The sequence below is a fragment of the Lissotriton vulgaris genome, chromosome 12 (assembly GCF_964263255.1).
Source record: "Lissotriton vulgaris chromosome 12, aLisVul1.2, whole genome shotgun sequence".
NCBI lineage: Eukaryota > Metazoa > Chordata > Amphibia > Caudata > Salamandridae > Lissotriton > Lissotriton vulgaris.
The window spans coordinates 143365300-143389336 of record NC_141700.1 but is presented as its reverse complement, the minus strand read 5'-3'; the positions used below and the strand labels follow the sequence as shown (position 1 = coordinate 143389336).

Sequence of the window (24037 nt, the reverse complement as noted above, 5' to 3'; positions counted from 1 at the left end):
CTGAGGCACTGAATAAACTGATGGACCGGCTTAATTATGGGCCACCTTGATTGCTGTGTATAGGTAGCGCTCTCTGAAGAGTGTTCAGTTTGTCTGTGGAGGATCGGTGAAGTCTCTGATTGTATAATTGACTACAGAAGAAGTTTTTTAAACTATCTACCCAACAAAAATCAGTGAATATTGTACGATTTAAAGTGGGGTTTGTCTGTCTCTCTGGCCGAACTTAATCTGTTACTGTTGTTGTTTGAAAATTCAATAAAAGGAATATTTAAAAAAGAATTGATCATAATAGTCCAGATTCTTAATTACACAACATTATACAGTGAATGAAATGTGTACATGATATACCATTCTTTATTGTTTTCTTGCTGAAATAAGTTTCTTTTTTATTTTCCAGAGTTTTATATAGCGCAAACTTGACCCGAAGGTATCGGGTATCAGAGCGCTTTACACGAGCTCTAGTTATGTTACACAAGGACACATTAATTTTTGTTAGGCACGGGGAGATTAAGTGATTTGCCCAGAATCATAGGATGTTGAGCGTCATTGACGAGACTCGAACCCCATTCCCCAGATCTGAGATCGACCGCCTAGCCCGTTCGGCCACATCCTCTCCCCAAAATGTCTACTGCTGCATAGGAAGTATTTATTAATTATTCATTTATTTATTACTTGTTCTTCATGTTTATTTATTGAGCAGTGTAATTGTTTTTAACAGAACGTTTTATAATAGAATAAAAATGGTACACATTGTGGCTAATAAAGAACCTGTTAGCAAATAAGCAATGAGTGTAATTTATGCTGTTTGTAAGAGCAGCGAATATACGCCTACCATAAATGGATACACCATTACGGAAGTCTACATACATACATATTAAAAACACACAAGCCCATAGATCAATGCAGGAAATCTTGAAAGAAGTTGATTTGTTAGGTCTACCTAAGTGTGTGGATGAAAAGGCTGTCCCTTGTCCCTGATGATTGAAGTAAGCTTGTTCCATTAGAGGGTAACAAGAAGGTAAAATTAACCAAAAGTATGTAAACTAGATTAGATTGTCACCAGACTGAGGCTTGTGTTCAGCGTAATTTGATGTCACAATCACAGCTCTACCACAAGCACTTATTATGCAACACTGACTGATGTCAAGGGGAAATTAATATCTGAAAATGATTATCTAACCTGTGACTTCTCCAGTGCTCCTGCATTCCCCCACTGCCCATTGGCTCTTCTGAACCTTTATGTAGGAGGGGTCTTCTGATGCTAAATTCTGCCTTAGCTTATGATGAATAAGGATGTCCTTCCTTTCTCCAGCCACCCCATCACACTGCAACTGCTTCTTTGCCATGTGTTTGTCCCTTCCAAGGAGGCCTCTGCTACACCAATCTTGTGGGTGGCATTCTCTATGAATTTATAGGCTGTTAAATACGAAGACATCCTTTCGAGTCTCCATTCTCCACTTCGCAAAAATGTCTGATCATGAGCATTTCAACTACCTTATAAGGGCCACAAATGCTCATATCTGCTAAAGGTTAGAAGTGCCCAGAGATAGGCACATTCCAGTATTAAACACCACATTAAACAAATGGTGCTTAAGCATCTGCCCTTGGTTACTGCACAGTGCTCTCTAGTAAGGCCAACAGACCAAACAGGACCTAAACATGAACGTGTGAAACTAGACAGATATGATGAAACCAGAGAAGGACTGGTCCACAGAGATTTTGTGACATTTTTGCAGATGTACCTGGAATGATAAATTAGATGAATTCTTCATTTTATCACAAAGAAATGTTTACTGACTTAAACCATACAGACACATATGTATGGCGCCACGTTGTCAGATGGGAATTGAATAAACAGTACACCATTACCCATTGAATTATTCAGCATGCATTTACCAAGCGTACTTGAAGTAATTCAGATCCGAAGGTGAGAATATCTAAACCAAATATCCAATAGGATGCATTTGATTCCTTCTGTCCTGAAGATTTTGGGGCAGATTTACAAGCCCCTTGCGCTACTTTTGCGTCATTTTTCCCATATTAAAAATGACGCAAAAGTAGTGCAAGGGGCTTGTAAATAAACCCCTTAGTTTCAAAGGAATAGTGACTCCAGCTTTATGGAGATCTATGGAGGCATTCCACATTCGTCTGACTGAGTCAACGTTGCATCCGTAAAAACAGCCCGCCGGCTTCAGCAATAAGATTAGACCCCATGAGCATGATTTTTAATTGAATCAAAACACAAAATACTGAAATTAGTAGAGAAAAACAGAAGTTCTCTGTTGGAGAATTCACCAATGTAAGTGACTCAGTCATACAAATTGAACTGCAGAGTTAATTCTGCTGAGTCATTTCCCACTGGAGAGAATTCTCCAAGGGAGGATTGATCATGTCTGCCACAAATCAGAGGATGTTCATTAGCAAGCTCCAAATTAGGCTTAAACTGTTTGGTACCTCCCGCCACTTCAGCAATTAAAAAGTAACCCACATGCTTGAAGTGCTGTATCTCAAAAGCTAGATATCACAGGTTTGGAACACAGGATATAGAATGTGCTCACCACTGGCATCTGCACTGAAGTAAACCACATCGCCTCTGTATAGAAACTCACAACACTCCTCATCTAACACCGACCTATGGCACATCTTCTTGGCAGTCTAGAAGCTCCAACAGATAATTTGTGTGCTTTGTTGGTATGCAACTCTCGTCAGTTACTGAATTACCTTCGCTTAACCACAGCAAAAGGTGATTGAAACAATGCTAAAATGTACAGCTGCCAGGAAAAGTATTTTGTGTGATAATCATCTTTATTCCTGTCTGTACATGCATGACCCTTTTTAGCTTTGAGCTTTTTACCCTTTATTATATTTTTAATCATATATTGTTGCCCAGTGTATGACTACTATGTGTTTACTTCCTTTATGAATTATCTCTGAGATCGTTTGAGTCTCCATGTTTTTTAGATTAATCGTGTATGTAATGAACGGTTTTTATGTCTATGCTTGTGTGATTTGTATTTTCAAATCGAATAAAAGCTTATGACTTGACTTGATTGAACCTTGTCTGTAGAGGCAATTTGAAAATCCAAATTACATGATGCTGTTTTTTAGGTCTTGCCCTGGTGATTACAGCGCGAAGCGATGTCTCGCCGCGAGACCTATAGTCAACACCTGTGCTTCCCAGGAGAAAAGAGATGGGCACGCGCAGCATGCCGGATTCGGATCAGGTCACACGCGTGAACACGCGCTATGATTCCGGCATGCCGTTCCCAGTCACAATGGATCAGGTCACACGCATGCACGCACACACACACAGACACACATGCGCGTGCGCACACACTCACACAGACAGACACACACAGACAAACGCACACACAGACACACTCACACACACACACACGCGCACACACATCCCCCCTCACCCACCCACCCACCCACTCACCGGGCTCTTTCCGCGTGTCCCTTTCTCCCTCGGCAGCGGGTTGGTCTCGGCAATAACCGGGGCTCTCCACAAGCACAGGAGCCCCGCTAGCTCACACGCAAATCTTCCGGCTGCCTTCACAGACACAGGAGCGTGGAGTAGGCTCCCGTCTGCTTCCTCTCTTTTTGCGGCCCCACCCCCGTCCCAACACAGGTTGCCTGGCTTCCTGTCCTAGCCGGGCTGCGGCGGTGAGTTTTTCAATACGTGACTTCTTTTTTACGTCTCGTTAGGTCTGGCACTGGTTCCAGTTTATGTTTGGGGGCTGATAACAGTGTTATATAAAAGCATATTTTTATTATAAAAATAACATGACTCATACAAGGGAAGTCGATGGAAGGTTCAAGACGAACTGCGCTATTCGTTGAATTGACAGTTGCCGCTTTGTCTGTGTGAGTCACTGCTTATGTCTTGCTATGATGCGACCGGGAGATTGTGCGCATGAGAGAGAGCGTGCATACAACACACCTTCGTCAGGCATACCTGTGGGGCCTGCGAGATGGGATAACCTAGCACCCTTGAGTCGGGTAATATTGTTACAAAGACTGGTTCAAAGCCTTTACTTTCTAACGATGTGTGTAAGATCACACAGCAAGTTTAGGGTTACAAGCAGTAGAGCTAGGACTTGGCTCATTCGGTTAGTTTACATATAATAACCGCTGGGCCACATTTTCAGAAGTTGGGAATGAAATACAATCCAGCAGTAAACTGCATGACATCTAGCACCAATCACCAGATTTGCACCTGTTTCGAAGAGCTGCTGTTCCTTGGCAAATTGCGGAACCGAAGTGTTAAAGAATGTGCCCAGTATCACACAGTGTGTGGAGCACCATGCCGGGATTAAAGCTCAAGTTTCCCAATTCATCTGTCAAACAGTCTCTATCCGGCGTCTGCTTGCAGTGCCTACAGAGCGCCTAGTGAATCAGCAGTTTTACACCAGGCTCAGCACGTCCACTAAACCCTGCCCACCTCTTGTACGTGCACTGTCGCCAGCAGGCCCGGACTGGCCATAGCAGGCACCGGGCAATCCCCCGGTGCGTCGCACGGGTGGGGGCTGGTTTTGGCCCCCTGGGGGCAGTTTTTGTGACAGGGCCGTTTTTGCAGCATAGCTGCAAAATCGGCCCTGTAACAAAATCGGCCTAAAAACGGCCCCGGCAAAGTGCTCGGCCGCCCACCCCCCCTCCAACCAATAGGGAGGGGTAGGCAAGCACTTTGCCAGGGCCGGTTGTGGTTCCTAGTCCGGCCCTGCTCGCCAGATATTCCACCATGTATCTGCAGACTGCTCTAAGTTTAAGGAAGCCGACTTTATGTTGCTGTAAATAAGTTCCTTATACTATAATATGAACTCTTCATACAGCCGAAAATGAACCTATTTTTCTCTTGAAGCTCAAAGCGCTAACTGGTTAATGCCCTGCGAGGAAGAATTAACTGATCACCTTGATGTTAGGACCCCTCCACTCCAATGCTGAAAAAGAGAATGCAAAATATGGGGAAGGGCAATTAACAGTGATTAACACCCCACAGAATGTGAGCAACGAGGCCATCAATGCCCGCTCCTGCTCTCGCCCAAACACAGATGTAGAAACAGGGAAACTGTCCCATCCGCTCTATATCCGACATGCATGCTTTGCTTTCATAGAACAAACAAAAGTAGTGAGCTCTAGCATCCCGACGGTCCTGACCAATCACAGCCTTCGGTTCAGCGGCTGTGCCGAGGATGTTGCTACCTACATCAATGCTTCTCGTTTCATCACCCTTTAAATAAAGACTAAGTTATCTGTGCTTGCTGATTATCATTACTAACCACCTCAGTGGTACTCATCTCATCATCCTGTAACTATAGACACACGGAATCTACTCAGAGTGCTCAGGAGCACTGCGACTCAACTCACTAAGACTCGTTTTAGCAACAGGTAAATTAGAAATACCAAGTCTATTTAGCATGCTGATGACCGTTGTTAGCCAGCTCAATAGTCCTCATTTCATCAACCCGTAAATAAAGATTGAACCGGTTCAGCGTGCCGATGAGCTTTAAAACCCGGCTCAATGGCCCTCATTTCATCAACCCGTAAATAAAGATTGAGCCGGTTCAGCGTGCCGATGAGCTTTAAACCCCGGCTCAATGGCCCTCATTTCATCAACCTGAAAATAAAGATTGAGCTGGTTAAGCGTGCTGATGCTCGTTATTAGCCAGCTCAATGGTACTCATTTCATCAACCCTTAAATAAAGATTGAACCAATTCAGCGTGCTGATGCTCGTTATTAGCCAGCTCAATGGTACTCATTTCATCAACCCTTAAATAAAGATTGAGCCGGTTCAGCGTGCCGATGAGCTTTAAAACCCGGCTCAATGGCCCTCATTTCATCAACCTGAAAATAAAGATTGAGCTGGTTAAGCGTGCTGATGCTCGTTATTAGCCAGCTCAATGGTACTCATTTCATCAACCCTTAAATAAAGATTGAGCCGGTTCAGCGTGCCGATGAGCTTTAAAACCCGGCTCAATGGCCCTCATTTCATCAACCTGAAAATAAAGATTGAGCCGGTTAAGCGTGCTGATGCTCGTTATTAGCCAGCTCAATGGTACTCATTTCATCAACCCTTAAATAAAGATTGAACCAGTTCAGCGTGCTGATGCTCATTATTAGCCAGCTCAATGGTACTCATTTCATCAACCCTTAAATAAAGATTGAGCCGGTTCAGCGTGCTGATGCTCATTATTAGCCAGCTCAATGGTACTCATTTCATCAACCCTTAAATAAAGATTGAGCCGGTTCAGCGTGCTGATGCTCATTATTAGCCAGCTCAATGGTACTCATTTCATCAACCCTTAAATAAAGATTGAGCCGGTTCAGCGTGCTGATGCTCATTATTAGCCAGCTCAATGGTACTCATTTCATCAACCCTTAAATAAAGATTGAGCCGGTTCAGCGTGCTGACGGGAGTTACTAGCCAAATGAATGGCTCTCATTTCCAGAGCTGCCAGCTTGGAACTGGGGAACCAGGCTGCAGTCCCCATTTCGCCTCATGATCCCGTGATTCTGGGCAAATTATTTAATCTCATTCTGCCCAAAAAACGTGTAACTGAATCTGGTTCTCATGTAAAGCGCGCTAATGCTATTGTGCAAAGTTTGAGCAATATAAAACTGCAAAAAAACATTAATAATAATAAAAAGCAAAGAAGGAAAGGTTGAGCCATTTAGAGTGCTGATGGGAAGTAGCCTCCTCCTCAGTGGTACTCATTTTATCAACCATAAATAAAGAAAGGCTGAGTTCATTTCATGCAGACGGTGGACATTTGTACCCAGCTCTGTTATGAGTTGCAGGGAGGCTAGCCTGTAGCCTCCAGGTCACGCGCAGCTCTCCTCAGTGGGAGCTCGGCACACCGAGCTTCTTACTGGCGCAACTGCACCTGTTCATGAATATCAAAATACTGGGGGCCTATTTACAAGCCCCTTGCGCTGCCCGTACGTAATTTTTTCCATATTAACAATGACGCACCGGCTGCGCAGGAGACTTGTAAATAAGCGCCTGGGTCTTCAAAATGGACAAATGCCATTTTCCAAACTATCCATAAACATGCTCATGCAAACAGAGATGCATCACTTCCCTCCACTGCTTGTATGGCTTGGGTATAGACATCACTTACTTCATGCCCTGCTGGAAGACGGAGTTTCTTCTGGTCTTACAGATGATCAAGTCAGCCCATTGCACCACCACAATGCTGGCGAAGAAGGCGGTGTGGCATGTGAACTCAACCACTTTCCGCTGCTCATAAGTCTATTGAAAAACAAAGGCAGAATTTTATATAGCATTTGAAAACCTCAAATACTTTGATACCATGCAATGCTGCCACCTGGAGAACTCTAGGTGTCCCCCTGCCCACACATCAGTATCAATGCTGACCCTCACTTATCACGTGCAGCTTCAGCGCTATGTAAGTACTTCCAAGGACTATGTTTAACATGATATACTTTTGTTTAACATGAGACAGTAAATATCAGCAACACAAGTCTGCAGATCATTTGATCCCATTTCAATTCAATCTGTATAAACACAACCACTCAGTATGGGTTGATGCTTTTTTACTGACAGGGAGGGATTTGCTTGAAAATTCTTTCTCCTGAACTGAAGCACTAGCCCTTAGCAATGCTGACTCCTGCCTCTCCAAATCTGCCCTTGATTTTTGCCTTTGTCTCACAGATGCCATCCTCACGCTTAGTCTCAATATAAAGAAATGTTGTGAAGTGGAGGAAGAAGTAGTAAATCTGCCCACAAAAGCTGTAGTAGAGTGGGAACGGGGACATGTTTTATAATTAGGCACTAGAGAAACAAAAAAGGATGGAGCGAGTCCGATTAACACCTTAAGTGCTGCCGTCGGCCAACGGTCGTCGCAAGCACTACCTTGCCAGTGCTGCGCACGACCGTTGGCCGACGGGCCAGTATTCGTTCGTCGAACGTTCAGCACTGGGCGCTGAACGTTCGACGCTCTTAAGGTGTTAATATCTGAGAGATGACAACCAGCAAAATGTTGGTGATACCCATATGGCTGAGATACCCGCCACCCCCTCTCAACACAATCCCCAAAGGAGGGAAACCGGAAACAGTTCTTGAAGTTTTTGGAAGTGGGAGGGAGTGACCCTCCCGGCCGTATTTATTAAAACAAAAAATTAAAGCATTAAACAGTTCATATTATGTACAATTTCATTACCACATTGCGATGTTTGGCTAACCTTAACAGATTCTCTAATACAGAGGTTCTCCTAGCCGATCTAACATCCTACAAAACATTTTCTTGAAATATTGAAATTGTACATCCTAACGTTTAAGGGCCAACGGCAAGGTCGTAACCGGTGTCAAGATCCCTAACCAGACATACCCCCCCCCCACTTGGGAGGGGCGACAGCACGGAGGCGTACCTCAAGTGCAACTACTACCAATTTCCCTTGATTTGACGGGGGCACCTATAAACTCGACGCCAGTTAAAGGTCGTTCGAAGACTCGTGTGAGGTATCTAGAAGGTATCGTAGACCTCCCCCCAACCCCACACAACTTACCACATCTGCCGTCGCAGACGTCACTGGCCCCGGGAAATTCCCCAGGAGGGGGCTGTAACCCCTCCTACAAAGGAAGGGGCCTTGACCGCCTTTCCTTTACTTTCGGCGACCCATCCTTCGAAGGGACCGCCTCCCCATTGAGGGGCCAAAGGCCACCTCTCCCGAGCGCTCCCATCCGTGTTGGGTGACGCCCACTCATAGGGATCTTCTAATTAGTGCTCACCGATCATGACCTTACCGCCCGACCAAAATAAATACGACAGTGCTACTAAGCCTAAAAATACATTGGCCACTATGACCGAAAAAGCATGCTTATAAATCGACACTATATCTGAATTACTTTAATCACAAAATTCACATAAGATAAACCATTCTTTATTACACTCAAAATCAACACGATACTACCACAACCTGTAAACGAAACAAAATTATTGATCACTTTATTACAAACAACTTGCTGTCCTCAGGGGCTGGTGGGTGGGTCAAAATTGGCTCTTCGTTCCGTCTCGAGCTCACGTGCAGCGAGGAGGTGCAGCTTCAGAGCACAGGAACAAGAGGATGTCTTCTGGTCTTGCGTCCCTTTTTATCCGTCTTCAGGGCGGGCGTAAACCCGCCCCTGCCTGCCCCGAGGGGCGTGGCCAGCTGCGTCAGTGTCTAGGCCAGCCCACTCTAGGGCGGGAAAAAGCGCGCCCCGGCTACGCCGCTTCGGGCATACCAGCCGAGACGCGCCTCCCGCCCAAAATGGCTTCCCGGGGGGATCGAGGTACTCTGCCATACGTTCGGGGGGACCGAGTGGTCGCCCCTTTCCATATGGCTGAGATACCCGCCACCCCCTCTCAACACAATCCCCAAAGGAGGGAAACCGGAAACAGTTCTTGAAGTTTTTGGAAGTGGGAGGGAGTGACCCTCCCGGCCGTATTTATTAAAACAAAAAATTAAAACATTAAACAGTTCATATTATGTACAATTTCATTACCACATTGCGATGTTTGGCTAACCTTAACAGATTCTCTAATACAGAGGTTCTCCTAGCCGATCTAACATCCTACAAAACATTTTCTTGAAATATTGAAATTGTACATCCTAACGTTTAAGGGCCAACGGCAAGGTCGTAACCGGTGTCAAGATCCCTAACCAGACATACCCCCCCCACTTGGGAGGGGCGACAGCACGGAGGCGTACCTCAAGTGCAACTACTACCAATTTCCCTTGACTTGACGGGGGCACCTATAAACTCGACGCCAGTTAAAGGTCGTTCGAAGACTCGTGTGAGGTATCTAGAAGGTATCGTAGACCTCCCCCCAACCCCACACAACTTACCACATCTGCCGTCGCAGACGTCACTGGCCCCGGGAAATTCCCCAGGAGGGGGCTGTAACCCCTCCTACAAAGGAAGGGGCCTTGACCGCCTTTCCTTTACTTTCGGCGACCCATCCTTCGAAGGGACCGCCTCCCCATTGAGGGGCCAAAGGCCACCTCTCCCGAGCGCTCCCATCCGTGCTGGGTGACGCCCACTCATAGGGATCTTCTAATTAGTGCTCACCGATCATGACCTTACCGCCACAGGCCGGATAGTTGACCGGCTATCCGGACCCCCCACAAAACTCCTACCTAAAGGTCATGTTTCAACGTTTTTAACCATGCTAGGAAGTCTCCTATTAGTAACTCATTTCCCACCCGAGACAAATGCACACCATCCCCCAAATACATACTGTCATCATTAATACAACCATGCGGGATAGAATGCAATGTCCTGGAACGGAACAACCTACTCACTTTGTTATTCAGTTTTCTAACAGAATGGTTCAAAGCAGGAACAGAAATAGCCCCCCGCCACATCTTTCGTGGAATCATATGGGACCACGCAATGGTGCACCCCGGAACTCTCCTTGCCAACCAACTTACAGTGGAAAGCATTGCCTCCAGGAGAAGTCGTCTACCGGTGGTGACCAAATCATTGCCCCCTAAATGTACTATAACTATAGACGGCGGTGACCTCGTCCGCCCTAACAAACCCTCAAAAAATGTTTGAAACTGGTCAATACAGAGACCGCCTCTTCCGTAGAAGGACACCCTGTACCCGTATTCCCCGGCTACGTGAATCATGTCACCTGCTTTGAATACGTCTGCGGCACGCCTCACGTATGAGTGGCCCACGACCCACACCTCCTTTCTCACAGCCGGTGATGTCTGACCGCTGGCCCGGTGTTGGGTCAACTGCATAGTCCGCCCCGCCTCGTAGGCTCGCGTAACTGAAAACCAAACAAAAACAAGAAGCGTGAGTATATTATTACAGCTTCACAACATGTGCAACCGCACGTATCTCTTATAACAATTGGAGGACCAACGCCCCACTCGTTTGACTTGTTCCACATTAAGACCCCTGGCTGTAGCTTCTGTGGCAGCCCCTATACGAAAGGAATGGGTCCCAAACTCGCCCGGGTTCAAGCCCGCTGCGGCAATTGACATCGCAAGCACCCGCTGAAACTGAAATTTCGTCAGTGGGGTGGCGTCCGCGTGTCTCAACAAGGTCCCCCCCCATGATGCCACCCTTCGTGCTAGGTAATCTTCTAAACACTTTACCGGACACATGGAGGACCCGGGAATCCTGCGTATGATTATGCAGTCACCCATCCCATCCTGATCGGTCTTGGACCTGACAAAGGAGACAGTCATTGTCTCTCCCCTAATCTGAACGTGTTCCTGGCACAAACCCCCAGCCACATCCAGTTTGTTCCTTGCCACCAGCTCGCTTACCCTCATCGCCCCGTGAAATGCAAGCGTAAAAGCGGCTCGGAACAATACCGTCTCAAACTGAGACGAGCATGTGGCAGGGAGTGCGGCCAACAACTGGGACAACCTATCCAAACCTATCGGGCGCCTCTCGTCTACTCTGCGACCCTCAAGGCGTTGCCACCCACGCAGCGCTTTCTGCACCACGAAAGATGCTGTCGGGTCCTGGATATTATGAGCCCTGGCAACAAAGGAAATGGCAGCACGATGCCTCTGGGCCGTAGCCACCGATTTCCCAGCCCTACGTAAGGACATCAGAAAATTCACTACCCATTCCTCTTGGCCCCACAACCCCTCTCTGTCAATCCCCAAAAAGGCTAAATAGGCCCGAAACGCCCCTTCATATGCCTTCCTCGTCCGTGGTGCTAAACTCTCTCCCATGAGGTGACGAAGTTCGGGGCACCGAGAGACCAGAGAGCTTCGGGAAAGGGTGCCGGCTCTGGGTCCGCTGAGGGAAGGAAACCCGAGAAAGCCTGCATTTGAAAACGAGACAGTGCGTCAGCCGCCTGATTCAACACCCCTGGGACATGTTTTGCTCTGAATATCACGTTCAGTTGCATACAAAGTAAAACAATTTCTTTGAGCAATCTCAAAATCAATTTACAACGTGCTGCCTGACTATTGATGCATTCCACTACGGTCATATTGTCAGACCAAAATATGACCGAGTGATCTTTGAACCCTTCGGGCCAGGTTCTGAGGGCCACCAAAATGGGAAACAGTTCCAGGAAAGCAATATTACTCGTCAGCCCATTATCGTGCCACCACGTCGGCCATCTTTGTGCCGACCATTTCGTGCCGAAGATGGCGCCAAAGCCAATGCTTCCTGCTGAATCTGTCCATAGCCCCAGCTCTTCAGAGGACACGGCTGGCTTGTTCCAGACTACTCGACCATTAAAGTCCGCCAAAAATGCTAACCAAATACGCATGTCCTGGCGGACCTCAGCCGATAGTCTCGTGCGATGATGACCCTCCTTTAGGCCGACCATCGCTTGGGCAATCGAACGGGAAAAGGGGCGGGCCATTGGTATCACCCTTAGGGCAAAATTCAACTTCCCCACCAACTGCTGCAATTGATGCAGCGTAACTTTAGATGCATTTATACACACTTGTAAGGCTGCCCTGAATTTCAACACTTTGGCAGTCGGTAAACGAAAACAACCCTCGCTGGAATCCAACTCGATCCCCAGAAACTCGAGGCAAGTCGTAGGACCCACTGTTTTACCCGGTGCCAATGGCACGCCAAACTGGTTCATTAACACACAAAATTCGGCCAAGGCCCGGCCACATTCAAGATCCCCGGCTGCCCCAAGAAACAGAAAATCATCAAGGTAATGCATTACATTTTTGAAACCCGTCTTCCTTGTGAAGACCCATTGTAGAAAACTACTGAATTTCTCGAAATAGGCACAGGATATCGAGCACCCCATCGGCATACACCTATCCATGTAATAACAACCTTGGAACATGAATCCCAGGAGACGCTGGTCGTCTGGGTGTACCGGGAGCAATCGGAACGCTGACTCGATATCTGATTTCGCCATCAGCGTCCCGGGCCCCAGGCGATTCAAAATGGCTACGGCTTCATCGAATGATGCGTACCGCACCGAACACACTTCTGGATCGATTGCCTCGTTCACAGACCGACCATGTGGAGCTGATAAATTGTGAATCAGTCGAAACTCACCTGGGTCCTTCTTGGGGACCACCCCTAGGGGAGAACAAACAAAATTCTGCACCGGGGGTACACTAAACGGGCCAGCGACCCGACCTCGATTAACCTCTTTCTGGATCTTATCCTGTACTACAGTCGTATGCTGCAGAAAGGAAAGTTGATTTTTGCACTTCTCGACACCCTGAAAGTCCCCTACCGGGATGCGGAAACCATACGAAAAACCGTTCCGCAGCACCCCGGCAGAAGTACGATCCGGGTATTCACTGAGCCAGGGAATCATCGCCAAGGTATCAATCGGGGTTGGTAGAGGAGCCCCTCGGACTACATTAGACCTGTTTGGCGCTTCCTCCACCCCCATTCTCACCCGTTCTGGCTCTGCACCTGGACTCAGGATGGGACGACCCGCAACCACTACATTCGTGTTTGAATTTACACGATCCCTGGGGCCTAGTACATTTACCTCTGTTGAAATTAAAGCAGAAACCCCTTTTCCCTGTATTGCCGGCAGGTTTCGAGTAATCATCGGTACCCGTACCTGACCGAAAGGGCGTCCCCGCATATTGGCGGGAGGATTCGCCAACATTGCTCCCCACCAAAGGCATTTTTAACATTCCTGACTCCTTCATTTTATCCCATGTCAATGAATCATAACAATCCCAGGTCAAACTTTTGTTATGCTCCTTCGCCTTTCTGAAAAGATTATCATAACAGAACCAATGGTTACCTTGGTGTGATGTCGAGTACCCCATGATTCGTGACTGATAGATTGGAAACTCGGGAAGCAACTCTGGCCTACGTTCCCCTAGGATTGACGTAAAAATTCCCCATGCATTGCCCCAATTGCCAATATTCTCATTCACTTTAAAGGCGGCCATTTTTGCGCGCCAAACACTCGGATGCATGAGATCCTTCTGACCCTTAACATGCTCCACCTCATAATGATCGACAAGCAACGAGAAGATGTTCACATATTCCCCCGCCCAAATCTTTTCCTTAATTGCCAAAGGAACATGTTGCCCCAACTTTTCTCTACGAGAGGGTGCTGACTCATCCCTCGCGATCGGCAATGGCCGCTTACCTGCACCGGACGCTGCCTCTGCGGTCGCAATCGCCCCTTGTGGCTTGTCTATCACTGCAGCCGGTGGGGACGCCTTTGCTGCATCCCGTTTTTCGCGCAATTGTCTCATCAGCGCCTGTGCCTCGGCAGCCGTGGCGCCCTCGCTACTGTCGCCCAACCACGCTGCGAGCTGTGCTGCCAGCTCGGGCGGCATGTCCTCATTGGACATCGGGGTGACCACTACGGGAATCGGACTCCCCTCGGCCGGTACTGGGGTTGGCGCCTCGAGCGGGGTACAGGGAACCGGGACGTCTCCCCCGGCTGGTCCCCTCCTTGGCCTCTTGGCTTTCCCTCCTGGGGCTGCTCCAGCCGATGGACGCCCCGATCCCCCCTCCCCGTCTCGCTCCGCCACCCGCTTCTTCAGCTCGGACATCTCCTTCATGAGGACCCGAACCATCTGGTCAGTCGTCATTCTCTTCGCGCCTTTCTTGGGCATCTCTCCGACAAAGTATCTGGAAGACAAGAGAAAGATTACAACGCTCAAAATTGGCTCTTCGTTCCGTCTCGAGCTCACGTGCAGCGAGGAGGTGCAGCTTCAGAGCACAGGAACAAGAGGATGTCTTCTGGTCTTGCGTCCCTTTTTATCCGTCTTCAGGGCGGGCGTAAACCCGCCCCTGCCTGCCCCGAGGGGCGTGGCCAGCTGCGTCAGTGTCTAGGCCAGCCCACTCTAGGGCGGGAAAAAGCGCGCCCCGGCTACGCCGCTTCGGGCATACCAGCCGAGACGCGCCTCCCGCCCAAAATGGCTTCCCGGGGGGATCGAGGTACTCTGCCATACGTTCGGGGGGACCGAGTGGTCGCCCCTTTCCATTTATGTAGTACTCAATGCTTTGAGTGACACAAGGTATATGCACTCATGTTTGGTTTGTAAACTATCAGCAGATGATGCAAATGGCAGAGCAAACAAAATTATCCATACAAAGTAAAAACCTGCTTCAAAATCCTAAAAAGACTGATCTTCAGTTTAATTATTGAGATGGTCAGCTTCAGTATGAATTTTCTGTCAAGGGAAAAAAACTAGAGGCTTCTGTGAACAAAGAGGGCACCTTCCCACACTTTAAATCTGTAACTATAGATTTCAACCTGATTTTGGGTCATGGGGTTTTTAGTGTGATGGTTAGACTTCTTTGTAAACATTTTCATACAAATAGAATTCCTTTTTATTCTAAGCGTTAGGTATAGCATTGCCTACATCTCCCACACTCACTGTTCATCTCTGCACTTTTTACTAATCATTTCTAAAATGCTTCCTTTGCATACCCATTCCTGTCCATAGCTGTCCTCCACGTCATTGCGGGATCTGTCATCCCACTCCAAGCGGATTCCTAGAAGTCGAGATGGTAGGAAGCCATTCTCTGCTAGGATTACAAAGTAGGTGAAAAATCCTCCAAGAGCCTGAATCATACCTACGGAAAATAAGAGATAGCGTTCCTATGATGAGAGAGAGAATATCACATCTGAAGAGACAATTAAAGTCATTTGAGAGACTGAGGAACTTATATTGGTACAAGAGGTAAAGACACATAGACGGTTCACAACCCTGCTTCAACTGAGGATACTGAAATCTATACATGGGAAACAACCTTTACAACGCAACTTTTACAACACAAGATCCATTACATCGCATGCCATTACAACGCAGTCATTACAACGCATACCATTACAACGCATAACATCACAACGCATGTCATTGCAACGCAGTCATTACAATGCATACCATCACAACGCATAGTACCCTTACACTATCCAAAACTTACCCTACTGTTGCACTCCCCTGAAGTTAAAATAGTAATTTTTACCCCTACACTATCCAACACTTACCCTACTGTTGCACCCCCTGGAGTTAGAATAGTAATTTTTACCCCTACACTATCCAACACTTACCCTACATGCAATGTAATGGTATACGTTGTAATGGTATGCGTTGTAAAGGTAGTATGCGTTATAATGGGATGCATTGTAATGGTAGTTATTAGAAAATTTGTTGTAATGGCATGCGTTGTAATGGAATGCGTTGTAAAGGATTTTGCGTTGTAAAAAATGCCTTGTAAAGGCATGCATTGTAAAAGTATGCGTTGTAACGTCATACATCCCTATACATGAATCCACTTTGGTGGAGAAGGAGTTAACATTTCTAACAATCTATAAACAACATCTTTCAGACTAATCATATCATGGTTAGAGGTTTTTAATTTAAACTTGGCTGGTTTTCCCATTTCTTCTCTCACAGCAGTCAAGGCTATTTTTCATATCAATGCCTAACTCCTTCCTGACAAAAGAACATTTGACCAAATATCCATAGTTTTAAGTGACTTCCACAGGCTTACTTCAAGGCCACAATTAATTTCAAATATGTGGTTTCCATCTTGGATATCTACCTTACCTGGCTAAACAGCGAAGCATCTCTTGTGTGGCCAGCAACAGGCACATACACACATTTCATCTAGAAACTCTAAAATCCAAAGCACCTCTTGCATTGAAACACTCATTTACTGCTTCTGCAACTAATCTTTTAAAGCTTGCTCCCTTCTCAACCAAAAACCTAGCTGACCTGCCTTTCATTTACAAATTCTTGAAAGTCCCTCTGTTCCACCTGCACCTGAATAACCCAATTTTTCATACGTTTCTTGGCGGCTTGTTCTACTGTTCTTTTACTTATCAGACAGTTACTACAAAATATTTACCTCTAACTTTTCTATTCCACACAATCTATCCACCTATTTGAAAAGTACTGTCTCTATTGTTCTATGTAAAGCATTGTAATAGCTGTCAGGGGGAGCAATACCACTGAAAAATGGTAAATAAATAAGAAAAATGGTGTAGGATCTTAAAAGTTAAATTTCTCACTGTGTTTTTGTATATGATATGTATTGGGTAGCTTTATACTATGGCCTGGAATTGCATTTAAAGGAGCCATGGCAATGAGAATGTGAGTGGTTTATTAAGGTCAATGAACCAGAACCCTGAAATTGTAATTGTGGTCCACAATAAAGATGTTACCCATTATGTGCTTTACTAGACTAGACAAACAAATCCCTCCTTTTTTCATTGGGCCAATATATTCACAACTACATATTTTCTTGGATTATCCTTAGTTATAAAATTGAAATTATGTCCTGACTGATTTATATGTGCAGTTGCCATGTTGTGTCTAGCATCACTTTGTGCATACTTCCTTGTCGACAAAAGGGCTTTAACACCATGCATATTCACTCCTACTACCTATAATTAATGGAGCAGACCTCTTCAATGCAAAGAACTTCAGACACATCTTTTTCTGAAGTTCTAAATCAGGTCTAGATGTTTGAATTGCACTGCAACCCGCAACCATATCTTAAAAAAAATATGTATTTACTAAGGGAATACAGAACTTGCAAGGGAAAGTTGGGTTTACATAAAACAAAACAACTACTGTCTACAGCAGGGCTCTCCAGAGTCAGTCCTGGAGGGGCGGATCCAATCCAGATTTTTAACATGTTCCCATTTAGATAAATGTAGTTCTCTTAAAAATCTGGCATGGACCAGGTCACCCAGGACCGACTTTGGAGAACCTTAGTCTACAGAAACAGTGCAAGGATCTTCAGACTTCCGCAAAATACAATGTTGCCAGCTGAGATGGAACACTTGGTAATTTTCACCTTTTTACAGTTAAGTGGCATCTTCTTACATCCTCTGATCTCCACAGCATATTTTCCTAAAGTTGAGGTAGTTTTGACATCATACCATCAAAATAATGGCTTAGAAGAAGGATTAGGGATAGCTCAGCTTGAATTTATCCATTCTCTCTTGATGTCGATAAATGGTCATCCATTAGTTCTCCATTTCACAAAACAGTTTCCATCATGAATTTTCCTTCCACGAAGCGCGCGCTTTGAATTTTCAAATTAACACGTTTCTCCTATAGAAGCCATCACCGCCCAAATTTTATATAGATCATTTATAAATGAGAGAACAAAAGTACGACTAGTTATGATGGCTACCCACGACCGCCGAAACAAAGCTGAGGGAGTTAATGTGCAGTTTGCTGTATCACATGCCCTATTCTGAAGTTTACAGGTCCAAATCCATTAGGAATGACTCAGCATTTAGCACTTTAGGGGCTGATAACATCAGTAAAACCGAGATGCCTAACACTACTACAGGCTGTTTGCAGCACTATGAAACAGCAATACTGTAAATTCAAGTGGCAGAAAGTGCTATAAAGAAATTATTTAGAAAAATTGCCTGACACATGGCAACTAGAGGTCTCTGGGCCTTGGGCCCCTGTATCAAGCTTCCCACCCTAATCTACCTAGCCCTGGAAATGTACAAATGTCTGATTATGAAAGACCTACCAATTCAGTCTATACTAACATACAACTGACTCACTAATCAGTCCATTTCCCGCCACTTTCAAAGATATGCTAATTCGAAAATCACGCCGAGGCTCATTACCATACTTAAACACAAATTTAAAAGGGGTGAATAATCAAAACATCATTAAAATGTTAAGCATCACACGGAGCAGTGATTTGCGGGAACTAAAGGGAGCAATTTGAATAACAAGGAAAGAACAAAAAAGCGACATTTGCAAAAGGCAAAGGGCGGGAATGAGCAAAGCACAGGACACCAGGGACAGGCTGTAATCATGTGAAACAGCACCAGTCGCGCTTTGCTTCGAAGCAGGCATTAGTAGGGGACAGTAGGAAGGGGAAAAACGTCATTATAAGTCAGAATGAAAGGCTATTTTGTCAATGTTTTTCGGTTTTAAAAACTGGCATAAAATAATAAAAAGTCATCCGCTTAATTTTGTCTTTTTAATTCTTTTTAGCTTTCAAAGACTGAGGGGCAGATTTACAAGAAAGTGACGCATTTGTGAAGATGCGTCACTTTCCTGCGCCACCCTGAGAAACCCTTGCGCCACAATACGGCCCACCATGGCGCAAGGATTGACAGATGCGTCAGAACTACTGACGCGTCTGTTGACGCAAAAGTCACCCATTGCTGGAGTCGTGTCGCAAGCACAACACAACTCCAGCAATGCAGGGGGAGGCCTACCCTCCTTGTGCTGCGTCACTCCTTACGCCAGCTTCAAACAGGCGTACGAATATGACGCAGCGGTGTCCTAGAAGTGGCGTAGTCAAATCTTGTAGATTTCACTGTGTCACTTCTTTTGCGTTGGAACGCCACCCTGCATACATTATACCTGACGCAGATATAATGTGACGCAGGGCTTTACAACGTGACGCATCTCTCTAGAGGCGTCACGTTGTAAATGGGCCGCGTTTTTACGCTGCTGCTGCGTCACAAAAAATGACCCAACGGTGACACAAAAATGACGCAAGGGGCTTGTAAATCTGCCCCTGAATGTTTCATGTCAAATTTTCATAATACTCCATAAATATGTAAATGAGTTCCACTTAAAGTCATTAAATGCCTTTTATGTTGCAGTCTGCCATGGTTTCTGCCGTCTCGGACCTACGTTCAAAAGCCCTGGTGTTGGGGAAGTAAAGAGTAGAGTTCATGGTCGCCCAGAGAGTAGAGAAGGCCTGTGCAGAAGTTTATTTACGCGTGTGTAATCTTCATAATTTGTGCAATTTTTCATTACACAGTGACTCAAATGTTTGGAAGTTTGGCAAGTGTGTAATTTCACACACGTTTTTATTGCTGCAGGGACTGGAAGCAGAAAAAGTGTAGTGGGCGACCTTTTCTCCTCTAACTTGGCTCCTAGACCTTTAATGATGGGCAAAGAATTCCCATGTTTCAGTTTCACTCTAAGTACATAGAAGTGTACTTTACGAAATATTTACCAACATTTCGGGTACTTTGCCCGAAAAGTGGCTTATTTTAGCACTAATGCCCATATGCATCAAGGTAAATTGCATTCACAAACGGTGCGAATCGCAAAATTCGGCCGTTTGCGAATGCAATTTGCTTTTTTGGGATGCATCATGTTTTTTGGTTTTTTTGCAATTAAAGGAATCGCAATTATGTTGAGATTTCTTAAATTGCGATTGCATTTAAGAAATCGCAATTTGTGATTTCTTAAATGCAATGCATGAATATTGTTTTTTTGTGAATTCGCAAATAGGAAGAGGTAAATTACCATGAAGTTGAACTTCATGGTAATTTGCTAAAACTTTCAAAAATGCACAAAAGTGCATTTTTGAAAGTTTCATTTTACACACACACATGCCCTTGGGGCATGTGTGTGTGAAAAATGTTCTTAAAGTTACATTTCAGGGGGGCAGGGGGGGAGGGGGGGGTCCTTGGGACCCCCCCTGCACCCTTGAAATAGCATTCTCATTTTGCGATTCCTTAATTGCGATTCGCAAAATGAGAATGGATTCCCATTCATTCCTATGGGCCTCTAGGCCCATAGGAATCAATGGGAAGGGATTCCATAATTGTGATTCGCAAATTGTGAATCGCAATTATGGAAAATTAAGGAATCGCAAAAAATATTGCGATTTGTTAATGCATAGCATTTTGCGATTTCTTAATTGCGATTCATTAATTTTCGCAATTAAGAAATCGCAAAATGTAACAATGATGCATGTGGCCGTTCAATACGTGCTTTTGCACACCGCACACCACCACCCACAGGAAATGGCATCTTACCTAATGTGACAATTATAAGGAAAATCTTCCATTGTCTTCCACCATACATTTGAACTAGCACAGAAAGATAGGGTGACCTTGAGGCAGCATGTCACATGACATCATATTTCCATTTCTGGGCCTTTCTAGTGTGCCATGACTTCCTCCTACTCAAGCGTGGGAGACTCCAATGGAGACATTTGCATGACAAATGGTGGGAGACTGATAAACAAACAATCCACTGGCTGGGCCAAGAAAAAAGTTTACATAAATGCATTTTATATTAGTTTCTAAAGGGTTTATTGAGGGATTACTTTGGAATTTGCATGTGGACTTCTGAGCACAACAATACACTTCTTGAGCAGGAGTAAGCATGTATCATTTTTGAATGACTCATTTTGATTGGCCGACCACTGGTCATACTCTACATTGGTTAGTTTGACTGGATAGTTCTGGGTGCACACTTTTCTTGATTGACAGTTTTTCCATAGAGACTGATTTGGATAGCTGGGTTGCTTCCATTTAAGCAAGAATCTTATAATTGTGTGGATAACGTTCCCCCTAAACAGGGTACTTTGGGTAAAGGTGAGTTTACTAATGATAGAACTATATCACGACTTGGCTTAAAAGGCCCAGACATTTGAGCCAGCATGCAGAGTCATCTTAGGCTCCAGGCCTTAACAGCAACATCGGGCCTTATGGTGTGTGGCGGACAAGGTACTCCGTCAAATGTGGCACTCATCCCATACACCACATTCAGAGTGCCATTGCTTACAGTGCACTTGTAATTAGGCGAACCAGACACCAGCTACCTTTTTGATGGAGTTCCCTGACCACCAAACTCTCAATAAGGCCTGGTGTACTCACACTTGTCTGGTTTCAAAGTAGAATTACAGTAAGAAGGTGAACCCGGTAGTCAAGGGACCTGGGTAGTAATATGTTATAGAAAGAGTGAACAAGAATTAACAACATTAGGGACCGTTTATCAGGTAAATGTGCCGTCATGGTGCCCCCCCTTCTTACCTTCCTAGTTCAAATAAGCCACTTTCTGATTCTAGACCCATTGGTTGTTTATTCATTTTTGGAGGAATGATCCTGTTAAGAACTGTATTCCTTTTCACGACAGACCAATCCATGATCTGAACATAAGGTAATCAAATGGTAATTGTGTACCAATACCCATGGCCTTACCGTTGTACATCTCCTTGTATATACCAATATTTTTGAATTTGAGACTCTAATCTGGTTAGATGCCATACTTTTGACTAATTCTACATTGTCCATAATCCCATACTGACTTGATTTAGCCCTTGATTCCTTTCTAAGGTCCCTTGGTACCCACCTTGGGATCTATCAATGTATGTTGTAATTTTTTGTAACTCTGTGTAAATAGCTACCATTTGGTGATCATCTAATAATCCCTTGTAAATCACCCTTTCCCGTAGGAACCGCCCACCAATAAGTCCCCCCACCCTCTCACTGTCCTGAAGAAGACCCGCCATGTAATGGGGAATATCCCTACAATGAGGGTCGAAACACCGACTATCAGCCACAGCACATGATTGGAGTGTGATTAAGTACACCTGTCATTTATGATGCTGTATTGATGTTTATCTTTAGTGTTTTGATTAATTCTGTTTTGGCTCCCCTGTGAAGCCATTTTCAATTGTTAGAAGCAATTTACAATTGGATTGTCACTTGAACCTACCCACACCTTCCCAACACTGCACCCCTTCCCCCTTTCCCTGTATAGTGGGCACTGTTAAGATGTGTATCAATTATTTATATGTATATATGCACTAAAAAGAAAAAATACAGTGAAAAACGTATATACACTATTTTGAATAAACAATAGTGTTTCTTAAAGGAATTGGTTTAAGAAAATTTGTTATTGTATGAAGTAATTCCATTAGGTCTGGGACCACTCTTTCTATAACATAGTTTCAAAGTAGACATCTTTGGAATTCCTCAACACTATTGTATCTTTCTAGTCCTAGTCACTACAATATTGACTCACCAAGGGGAATCTTTTCTAATTTTTCTGTATCTGTATTTGTGATTCGGATAGATGCCAAGAATTAATTTTAATTGTTCCTTTGCACTTTAAGGGAAAAAACAGCTACTTTAACCAGTGCAAAGATTTCAATGCTTAGCATTAGTTAAAGACAAGAATACAAACAAGTGGAACTAATGCCCTGAAACCACCAAACTTGAGTGAGTGTGGTCATTTAGAATTGGCAGTGTGCTGCCATCTGCTGCATCTGAAATCCTAGAACAATATGGAATAAGTTATACTCTACGCATCCCGACTAGCGACTTCAGGTAGATTGGATGCCATAATGTATGCTCCTGCAAAGTAGGGTTTCATTGTGTAGAAGTGAGAGGTCATACCATGCCATCTATGGCTCTTTGTGATGCATGTTTTAGGGAGAGGTTGCTGCAGGTGGAAAATCATAGTGATCTGACTTAATGTAGAGGAGAGGAATTTGTTTGACCAGCTTCATGCCAGCGAGCCATTCCAAAACCTAAGTGTACCTGTTGTTGTTAGCAATCAGAGCACGTTTGATTTTCACCAAGGTTCAGGATTGGGGTAGGTCTTCACATCCCAGCTAGGATGACTGCAAAGACGTCCTTGAGTCGCGGGTGTAAGTGTTTCAGGGATGTGCTTACAGACTGGCTTGCAATCACTATTTTAGTAGGTTTTGATTTCACAGGTAGCATGTAGTACTCTGAGAGAGAGCATGCAATGGTGAAAGATGATGGGCAATGGATGAGCCTTGAGGAACTTCACGGGTAACCTGCTAAGGGTTCGGTTTGTTAAAGAGACTTGCTCAAGTTAATTAGAGAGGTAGGAGGAGAACCACTGAAGCCGCGTGTCAGCCAATCAAATCCTTGTTTATCAGGGCTCGATGGTTGATGGTATCAAAGGCTACTGAGAAGTTGGCAAGGACCATGGAGTAAAGATTGCCATAGTCATTGATAAGAAGAGACTCATCCTCTCCGTTTTTGAAGGATACCACCTCAGTGCTGCAGTACTTTTACGTAGTCATGTAGAAGGTGATGATTATTGTTCGTTTGATGCTGCAGTTGGATGGTAATTATAGATTTGTTTATTTTTCTGGAGGTGTTTTATATGTGTTACAGGAGAGCACATTTTTAGAACTTTGTGGTCAAGGGTTGCTTTTTTTAATAGCAGGAGGATCACTCCTATTTTGGGTGCATAAGGACATATGGCATTTGTGAGAGAACAAATGTTTTTTTTGAAGAGGGTATAGGTGGATTCCCTGAAAAGAAAGACTTCTCAGCTGCGGTGGTTCCTCTGTAATGGCGGAGGAACGTTGCCCCA

General features: G+C 44.9%; 1 protein-coding gene across 2 annotated transcripts in view; it reads right to left on the bottom strand.

Moving 5' to 3' along the window:
• LOC147673695 (sodium/potassium-transporting ATPase subunit alpha-2) overlaps nucleotides 1-24037 on the bottom strand; it is a 393987-nt gene that overhangs the window by 18305 nt on the left and 351645 nt on the right. For both annotated transcript variants that reach the window (XM_086947613.1, XM_086947614.1), the window contains exons 19-20: nucleotides 15373-15518; nucleotides 7123-7253 (exon numbers count right to left, since the gene is read on the bottom strand). In XM_086947613.1, the coding sequence (XP_086803739.1) occupies nucleotides 7123-7253; nucleotides 15373-15518 (277 nt within the window). The remainder of the gene's footprint in view (nucleotides 1-7122; nucleotides 7254-15372; nucleotides 15519-24037) is intronic.